Source organism: Monopterus albus, unplaced genomic scaffold (assembly GCF_001952655.1).
Source record: "Monopterus albus unplaced genomic scaffold, M_albus_1.0 scaffold17.1, whole genome shotgun sequence".
Taxonomy (NCBI): domain Eukaryota; kingdom Metazoa; phylum Chordata; class Actinopteri; order Synbranchiformes; family Synbranchidae; genus Monopterus; species Monopterus albus.
This window is the reverse complement of record NW_018127897.1, coordinates 1829934-1840039: the sequence shown is the minus strand read 5'-3', so window position 1 is coordinate 1840039 and position 10106 is coordinate 1829934. Positions and strand designations below refer to the sequence as shown.

Genomic DNA, 10106 nt, shown 5'->3' with positions numbered 1-10106 from the left:
GATTGATTTATTAAGGCAGCCATTGTGATGTTATACTCACCCCCATGCCTTTTTGCTTTGTTTGATGAAGCTTTAATGACACCCTTTGTGAGCTGTAATTATTCATCAGCCCCAGGGATGTTTGTTTTGGTGTTAACCGGCCACTGCTGTGACTGTCTCCCCCATTACTCTATTATTTCTCATTATAATATTTATTACTTTTCTTTCCATTTTGGATAATTTAGCAGTACTAATAATGCACTGTATATGTGTGTGTGCTCATGTAATATTTCCAGATCAGTAGTGCCTTGGATTTATTGGCATATACCAATTTGGCTTTAATGAAATCGCACACCTCCAGGTAGGTGCAGCCTCGTCCCCTGCTTGACTCAGGGTTCTCCTTCCATCTCTCCATCTGTCTGCCCTTATTATCATTTCATACACCCCCCCTCCACCTCCACCACACCTGCCACTACCCACCATGTGATGAAAAACCAGAAAGGCTTTGTGTGGTTCATTAAGTCAGCATAGGAAATGTATTAAGTAGGAGAATAGGACTGGGAGCTACTGAGTGTTGACTTAACCTTTCCAGATTTTTTAAAAACTTTTTCCACTCAGTGATGTATCCAGTGGTGATGCATGTGTTACTCGTTCTCATTAGGAACCACATGGATTGGTTAGAACAAGACACAACAGAGATTTGGACTTTATTCTTAAATGATGTGAGTGAATGCATTGTAAGGGTGAACACCTTTGTCTGCTAGTAGTTAAATGTTGTATTATATGACCAGTCTTGGGTCATATAGTTTATTTACAAATTGCAGCTGCCAGATGTTTTTACAGAGTGGTGTGTTTAGTTTTTTTGTGTGTGACACGACAGTGCAGGTATGCAGAATGCTAAACATTTACTTGCCATACTTTGTTGTGGTTATCTGAACATTTTGGTGATCTTTTGTTTTGGCCCTTTGCCCCACTAATAAAAAATGAATAAATTAATTTAGTACGCCTTCTTTCCAGCCCTCTTTATTTGTTGTCCAAACTTCATGTAAATTCTATGTGATTTAAGCACAGGTTGGTGTAATCAGGCAAGGACGGGCTTGAACTTGAAGGGGGCCCATTACATTAACACTGCTGGAAGAACATATTCTAATCATGCAATTTACAAAAATAAGTCAAATCATATTCATCATGTAACATGTTAAATTGCACTGTATTACTCCTAAAATGGCAAATGTTACCAGTGTAAATTACACTTTACAGTGAACAAAAAGAAGCCACATACATCTTACACTTCTGAAAAGTACAAATCCATCTTTAGCATCGTCAGCCATTCTGCTACTCAAAAAAACAAACATTGTTAGAATGTGATTACTATATAATCCAGACAAAACACTAAAAGAAATAGATCAATGTTGGATTGCCACTGTGGTCAGTCTGTCACTGCATTTAATGTTCATTTCATTCTGATTCAGTGGGATCTAAGTTGACTGCTGGACATGCATTATGCATGAGTCTGTCCATATGCACTTAGGTCATCATGCATGTCCTTGTAGAAATGCACTGACTACAGGCGTCCAATTACATTTAGCTACTTTCAACCACCTCTGTGTGTACAGTTTGATATCTAATAGCAATTTAGGTATGAAAGTGTGCATTATTAAAATACTTCCTGATTTCCATCATTGGTGGTATGGAATGTCCAATTTGGTATTGTCAGTGTCCTACTAAAACCAAATCTGCAAAATGTTAAGAGTTTGAATTTTTAAGATAAACTAAGAGATTAAATATTCATTTATAGGGGTTGAGAAAATTCTCCTACTTGCTAAGATCATACTTCTTCAAAGCCCAGCGGATGATATGAAGGTTGCATTATTGCAAAGCTTAAAGCAGCACTTATTTTCTTATATCGTGAAAGTAGATGTTTACATTATTTTTTTTTCTTCAGATATTGATCTAGAACCCTATAAATAACCAACATAACGTATATAAACCATAATTACTTCCTCATGCTTTATCCTCACTTACCCTTCTGTTTTACGTGGGGTCCCTGATAGAAACAGGTATGTTATAATAAGGCTGCCTTGTACTTTTTATTTGTAGATACTGATTTAAATTTATCTGCACTGTGAAAATAATTAAAAATCGGACCCTGAGTGAGCCTGATTTCAAGCTGAAATGTCAGTAATTGAGATGGCCGAGGAGATAACTGCGATCAAAACAATAAACCAGTGGGGACAATAAAGGTTAAAGACAGCTCATTCAAAGAATTCGACCACATGAAAGGTTTAGTACGGTCAAACGAGGAATAAGGCTCACTTTTGAATACCAGGATGTGTTATTCAACAAGTCCCTGCTGTGTCTTGGTGCAAGTCAGAAGCAATGACCGCTGGTCAGAACCAAACGCGCGGTGTGTTTGAGTTTCTTTTGCCTGTGGGTGTTTAAAAATTGCACTTCACAGAGCCTGGACCATCACCACTAGACTATATGTCCAACTTATCTCTGTGGAAAATCCCTGACGGAAGATCTTCATATCCTACACGCGGCTCTTTAGCGCCCCTCGGAGAGAAAGCCCGTCATTGCAGATGCGTCTCTTGGGGAGGAAACGCCATACATCAGTTTGGAAAGGCAGGACACCGGGGAAAATTGGCACAAGGTATCAGTCATGACAAAGGAAGTCTTACACAGCCGTAGATAGTCTGAAACAGGCAGTTCATATACTCAGCAGGACTGATGTTCACTGTCACTCTCAGTACAAATACTGTGTGTGTATGGGGAAATAACAGACCCCCTCCCTTTCTGTCCCAGCTCAGCAGCACACGAGGAGGGCGATCTGCTTGTTGGTGTTTATGGCTAAGCGCGAGAGAGCTGGTGATGGTTGAGCAGCTGATCTAATAAGGCTTAAAATTATTTCTCGTTTCATTCGGTGTGAGGCAGGCTCATTCCTTACCCATCTTTCAAGCGAGCATTATTCAATTAAAATGCAATTCTCGTCGCCCCCATCCACGGATATTTAATTAGACTGGGGAGCAGGGCTTCCACTGTCTTTTTTTCTAGCCCAGCTCTTCGGATTTCACCTCTAAGGCATATTTTCACTCTGTTACTCGTTGGTTAAACAAGGGCATGTATCCATTTGTTAATTGATACAATTACGCATTACGCGTAATGGTCACGTAGGTCTCCAGGCGCACATCAATCACTGGTCTATTGACCTGCCAAACCCCACTAACCCTTCCTGCTGGGACTGCCTCACTCTCTAACAGAGAAGGATAGAAACATCATCGTCATTAACTCCAGGGTGGACCTCTGGCCAGAGTCAGAGGCAAACAGAGATCTAGATTAAAAAAGAAAAAAGTGGACGAGCTGCACATTTAACCCATTTTAATTGTAATAGACTGTAGACAAAATAAACTACAATCTTTCAGAAATCAGAAATACACATGAGATATTAGTTTACATGTGTGATTCCTATTTACTTGGGTGAAAATAAAAAGTCATTTCTTCTGCTGAATGTGTTTGTGAAAACTGACTTGAGTGCCAAAATATCTTTTTTATCTAAAGGTTTTCCATATGTTGCCATGTTACAATTCAGTAGTGCTGAACAATAATACAATTTGGCAAGAGTTGATCTCGACAAACTGGTGATAGCATTCTGTTAAGAAGCGAGACAAGACTATGTACAGTGCACCTTAAGAAAGCCCAGTGTTGGACGTGATTGGCAAAGACATTATTCTATCCTTGGTACCCCGCCGTTCCGGGATTACAGTGACGTCACGCTGATACCCTTGCATGGATGAATGCTAAAGAACTATAGAGCCACAAATAATAGCACAAGCAGAGTCCATATCTTGCAAGTCTTACGTTATCCTTTAAGCCTCCTTCAGCTAACACAACAACATTTTTTGCACTTAATGACGCTTAATTTCATTTCTCATCGGGTCCTTGGGGGGATTATTCAGTGATATAAAACAATCTGCAGCTGATGCCAGCCTAAAGTCTCCCTCCTATGAGTGAAGTCATCTATTATTGAGCGAAAGGCCGTGCGTGGAAATATGTGTAAGACGGTGGATTTGAAGTAGAATTGGTTGCAATCGATCAAGGGTGAAGAATATTGCTGATGGTAACAAAAGAAGCAGCTATGTCTTTCTCGCAGTTTGGATACCCTTACAATGCAACTTCACAGGTAAGTCACTTTGATTTATATTTATCTAAAGGTTGTGCATGCCAATGGTTTTTTGGCATTATTATCTTTTATGTTACTATAGTCTGGGAATTTCTTCTAATAATTAACATTAACGAATGAGTGACTCCTTTGACAGTATTGGCAGCTATTTTCGCGTGATGCTTTTGTTGTTAAACTGAATACGGTTACACACGCGCCCGTGTCCAATTACACTGAATTATGAATGAAATCACGTGTTTTTCTGATGACAATAGAGATGAATGTCACCTATTGCGCACCATGAGGTGTAATTGGGCTGCAAGACTTGTTGTAAACATTCATCAACTTTCCCTTGAAATGACTGAGACAGTGGGTTGTTTTGAGAACTTTGAAAACTTGATTAAAGCCTGATATTTACATTTTAAGTCACTATTATTGCGCCTGATAAGTTCAAAAAAGTTGACGAGGCAACAAAAGTTATTCTCTTGGCAGAGTTATCACCCAACTTATATGTCGATAATATTTTTCACGGTCAGCAGATTATATGTGACCTAAATCTCAGATCCTTTATATATGAAACAAGGTTGTGATTTACCTAACAGAATAATATCTTGGTGTATATTTTGAAACCAGTGAGCCACTTTTAACGCACGGATTGCGCACCTCTCTTTTCATCCCTGGAAAACGTCCTTCTGGTGTTATTTACCTTCATATGCAATAATAAATTCACATTTTATTATAATAAAAAAGGAAAATGATGTGGCATCGCTTATTGCATGTTTGTAATGTAAACTACTTTCTCTCATTCCAGTAATTATCTAAGGAGTGGCTTACCTTGAATTAAGGCAGGTGACAAGTTAGGAAAATGACACCTGATTCATCATGATTTGACAGAATTACACGGAAAGAAGAGAAATCAGTTCACAGCTTTACTCATTTTAAGGTTTCAAGCCTGACTACTATACTGCGCAACTTTATCTGTTTACAGAGCATCACGCAGCAGTCAGTGGAGTTGCCACAGACATCCAGACAAGAGCTAAAACAGCCAATGACCATGTCTGTCCACGATTCTTTTCATGCAGTTTTTCGTGTCGGCAAACCCCAGTACGACTTGCTGCGATTCGATTTCCAGGTCGGTCTCTGACGGGACAGGCGGCTCCCAGACAGCCGCTGCTGCCGCCGCTGCTGCCTCCTTCTGCTGCCCGTCCTACGAAAACCGGCTCCTGGCGAGCAGCCGGACGGAGCTGAACGCAGCGCTGGGGATGTACAGCTCTCCCTATGCCGCAGCGGCCGCCGCCAGCCAGAACTACGCCAACTACTTCCCCTACAGCACCGACCCATCCACTATCTACTCCACTCTGGTGGGCTCACTTCAGCCTCATCTGATGCGCAAAGGGGAGGGAGGGAACTCAGGCTTATCGATCAGCCGGGTTTTGTTCATCAATTTATCTCACACTGCAAACGTCAGTCTCGACAAAAATCCTGTCATTGAGATGAGGGAAGTAGTGTAGAACGAGCGTAGAGGGACTTTCTGATTTGAATCAAATATCATTTTATTATTCTAAAACAATTCTTCTCATTCTGCCTTATTTCAAAAATACTGGCACTTCTTTCTGTTGGAAAAAAGTAAAATTGTTGTAGGCTATTCTACTGTTAGAATTGTTCATTTATTTTGAAAAGGGAGACTTTGGTTTGAATAGCACTTTTGCTTCTTTCATCTTATTTTAAAAGGCTAAAATCAGCTAAAGATAATGTCCATATAAGTATTGCATATAAAAATGAATATGTAATAATAATAAAAATGGCCAGTCTTGGAACATATTACTTTACATTATACTTTAAACTTGTTAAATATACATTTTCCATGCTCAAATCACTCTTGGTTAGAATGACCTACCCTTGGTTTAAGAGCAGAAAAATAGGAAACGTGTTTATTTATATATGAACTGATTATCAAAAATCATTAAATGCTGAAATCTAACACCAATGTCAAATCTCTGAATGTTGCAGTGTTTTAACAATCTCCTTTTCTTTTTCAGAATCCGCAGTATGACATTAAGGACAGCACAGGCACTTTACACTCTGGCCTCAGTCAAACCACCACGTACTACCCTTATGATCATTCACTGGGACAGTATCCGTATGACAGGTAAGGCTTAGCCACCACTTGTAATATGAGCTTGAACAAAACTGCCAAAAAGCATTCTACCACAGTCCTTAAAAGCATTCACCTGTGGGAATACGTTGCATTCAGATCAAAGGTCAGAGTCTAACTCCATACTGATACCTGTATGCAGTGAAGCTGTAGGCATTAGAAATAGCAGGGAGTAGGGGTATATGATGTCTGAATGAGTAGTGCATAATACACTAATGGCCAGTGTCTCTGTATGCGTCTGTGAATGTGCATGTAAATGTTTTGTTTTTTTTTCTTCAGATATGGGACAGTAGACTTCAGTGGTACAGCCAGGAGAAAGAATGCAACTCGTGAAACCACCAGCACACTGAAAACATGGTTGTATGAGCACCGCAAGAACCCCTACCCCACCAAAGGAGAAAAGATCATGCTGGCTATCATCACCAAAATGACCCTCACCCAAGTGTCCACCTGGTTTGCCAATGCCAGGAGGAGGCTAAAGAAGGAGAACAAGATGACCTGGTCACCAAAGAATAAAGCCAGCGATGACAGGAAGGATGACCTTAACAAGAGCGACCAAGACTGTGTAACCAAAGGTCTTCACTCATTTTCTTTTTGGTGTCCCACTACTGACTTCATTCTCATTAAACTATAAGCTACTTACACTAAACTTTGGGACATATATGTAGTTGTCAATCATACAAACCAAACATATATTTTACAGTTTTCTGAACAAACTATGTGTCTAGGAATTCACAATAGATGTGTTTTTAAATAGTGTGATCTTAAAATCTGCTGTCTTTTATGCAGAGTCTAATGACTGCAAAGAGGAAAAAGATCTGCATCTGAGTGATCTGGAGGACATGGATGAGGACGACTGTGACAAGCTGGACAGTGATTGTGAAAAAGTGGTTGCAGATGAGCAGGACCTCCAGAGGGCTATGGCAGTATCAGGGCCCCCACAAAAAAGAGACTGCAGCTCTGAGCTGCACATGAGTTTAACTAACAACTTCCACACGTTTCCCTGTGCCATTAAAAGTGTCACCACCCTCCCACCTCTCCCATCTGACCTTCTGGATCCTGTAGTGTCCAAGGCACCTTCACTGACCAGCCCTGCAGCAGGAACCGTGTCCCTGTCTCACTTTGAAGCATCAGACAAACCGCGGATTTGGTCTTTGGCTCGTACGGCGGTTTCAGGGGTCATACTGAGTCCCCAGCAGCATAGCTCTGAGCTGAGGACAGGTAACTCAACTGGGGATTGCCAGCTCCAGAGTACCAGGCTTCCCGGGGCTCCTGCTAGACACTGTGGAGGCATGAGAAGCTTCCATGAAGCCGGCGGAGTCACAGCTGCTGAAAGCCCCCTCTACGGCACTGGCAGCTATAGTCACAAAGGCCTCCAACTGCACTGTCCATCCTATGCTGCACTCCCAGACACATGTCAATACTCCACAATTGAAGGTATGTCAACTTTTACTTGCAATGTTTAACATATTATAAGGGAAAAAAAATGTTCTTAAATCTCCATTATTTAAAGGTTTTCTGTGTTATATTCAGTAGACAGACAGTGATATAGTAAATCACATAGTTTGGTACAACAGGCCAAACCAGTGTTGCCAAATATGTTAAATAAAAGTGGTTTCATATATAGTAAAACACACTTACAAGATTAAAAAGTAACAAGATACTTTATGCCAACTTGGACCTGAGGCAAGTTTCTCAGTATGCTGTATTTGGGTTGTTAGGATTGTCTGGTGGTAAAGCAGAGACACGGTCCTCTGACCTCAGTGAAAACTGTGGGCTACTGCAAGATGACAAGGTCACTGCGTTCAGACCTGTGATGAAGAGGTGAAACAGGTGAGGGGCTGCACTGAACTGGAAGAAACCAGTGAAGTCACCACATACACACACACACACTTATCTACTTCCTCACATAAACACAGGATACAGAAAAACTTCACCAACCCCCCCCAGGTAAACACTAAGGATACACACACAGACTCTCACTCACGTTTTGTCAAATGTATGTTGCCAAATCATATTTTAATGACTGCAAAATGTCACAACTAATTTATACCAAGTATCAGAATACAGAGGAAAATCTCAAGATTTCTAACTCAGATCAACTTATTTAGTTGTAAAGAATTAAAAAATACCTTATAACTAAATGCGTATCCTTCTCATTTTGAAAACTTCTTTTAATTGCTCCTGTCCTTTTTTCCTTCCAGAACGCTGGGGACTGCACCAGATAAATAATGGGACATTAATTATGCACTGAAGGACATAATGGCCGAGTAGCGGCCTCAATGTGATACACGGGAACTACCTGGCGCTGTTGCAATGAGAGCGGTCAAACTGTGGACGTGACTATCATTTTGCACACTGTTTTTATTATTTTAAGACTTTATGCAAAAATTCTAGATGCAAAAGTATCAGAATGGCCGTCTAAAAACGGCCGACTTTGTGTATGGCAATCGTGCAGTGAAACAAACGTATTTATTTCACAATGTATTTATTATTTTGTTATGTTTGTTTATTAGTTGATGTGCTTATTGGTTGAATTTGTATTTCCTGTGTGTGTTTTGTCACATGTTGCGTTTTACTGTGGTTTCGTGTCATGTTGCTCGATGTAAGAGAGAAACGCTTGTTGGACGTACAGTAAAGTGGACTACAAACGGACTACATCTCCCTATGTTGCGCGTGGACCGGGACATTTTTGTCACTGTGTCAAAATGTGAGCTTCTTCTTTGTTTGACATCCACGAAATGTTTTCTAACAATACATTTTTACCAATAGCTTTCGTTTTCTGTGTCATGGTTATTTGTAGAGCTGAACGTCCACGGACGTATGTTTGATCAAAGTTGATCATCTTGACAACATGAAGCCGCAGCGCGATGGAAGGTCATAATTCACAGGAGGACGTGATGGAACTCCACGAGTAGCAGTAGAAAGGGGAAACCAACTGTCTGTTGTTAGCTTTTAATCAGAAGTGGCATCAAACACTTTGTTATTGTTCAGGCCAAGTAACCAGGCAGGAAAATGAGATGAATGCTGCTTGGTCCCCTGTGTAGCGCGCCGCTGCACTAACTTAACGTTGTGTTAATTAAAAGGTCGTTTGTAGGATCAAACCCAGCAGAGATATTCACGTGGTCCATCAAAGTGCTTTTCTGAGGGCTGCCTCTCTGCCACTCCTAGGCAGCTGTAATAAGATGATCACTGTAGTGTTTGATGCGCGCTGACACTACAGCTTTTTCATTCTCGCATTTCAAACTTTTAAAACCAAATAGTACCACAGGACACCACAAAGGCTGCTGCCTGAACGAACTGGTGCCTGGGTGTTGATACTGACACACTCTACTTCGGTACAATTCTGAAACTTTGCTTCACAAAGAAAACGATGTGAAATAGCCACTACTAACTTTTAAACAGCTTGTCTGCCAGAATCTAGAGAAACGATGCTTTTCACCCATTCATGATAACCTAGCCTATACTTTTAATAATTTCCATTATGTTATGAAATCAAAGATTTCCCCTGTAGTGAATGCCTATTATTTCCACTGTCCTAAATCCAGAAAAATATAATTTATTATTACACCAGCAAGAAAAAATTTTAGATTTTATGATTCAGTTTGATCTCAGACCGCCACTGAAACAATATCTGCAAACAGTGCTAAAATGCAAAATGGTCACTTGAGGTTGTATTTGGATATTTGGGATTATGCTTGTAACAAAATACCATATTAGAGAAATCCAGGCTCAACTTTCCGGCACTGTGGTCATCCTGTGATCGTGGCCAGTGGCAGAGCTCTCAGCAACACGGGGATCCTGAAAAATCCT

At 40.5% G+C, this 10106-nt stretch overlaps 1 protein-coding gene across 2 annotated transcripts; it reads left to right on the top strand.

Annotated features, from left to right (window-relative positions):
- Positions 1–3836: 3836 nt before the first annotated feature.
- Positions 3837–9154, top strand: irx6a (iroquois homeobox 6a). 2 transcript variants are annotated; one of them, XM_020592349.1, is made up of 7 exons: positions 3837–4159; positions 5271–5499; positions 6178–6287; positions 6573–6868; positions 7083–7730; positions 8015–8126; positions 8498–9154. In XM_020592349.1, the coding sequence occupies exons 1-6, from the start codon at positions 4146–4148 to the stop codon at positions 8119–8121; spliced, it is 1404 nt and encodes a 467-aa protein (XP_020448005.1). In that variant the 5' UTR covers positions 3837–4145; the 3' UTR covers positions 8122–8126; positions 8498–9154. The 2 variants fall into 2 exon arrangements, with proteins under 2 accessions (XP_020448005.1, XP_020448004.1); XM_020592348.1 differs by having other exon boundaries at positions 5221–5499.
- The last annotated feature ends 952 nt before the right edge of the window (positions 9155–10106 follow it).

Bases quoted from the DNA above. Each gene is read 5' to 3' on its own strand.
- irx6a (XM_020592348.1), top strand. From the start codon at position 4,094: ATGGTAACAAAAGAAGCAGCTATGTCTTTCTCGCAGTTTGGATACCCT. The intron at 6,288-6,572 runs GTAAGGCTTAGC...TTTTTTCTTCAG, and splicing joins GGACAGTATCCGTATGACAG to ATATGGGACAGTAGACTTCA. The intron at 7,731-8,014 runs GTATGTCAACTT...TTGGGTTGTTAG, and splicing joins TCAATACTCCACAATTGAAG to GATTGTCTGGTGGTAAAGCA.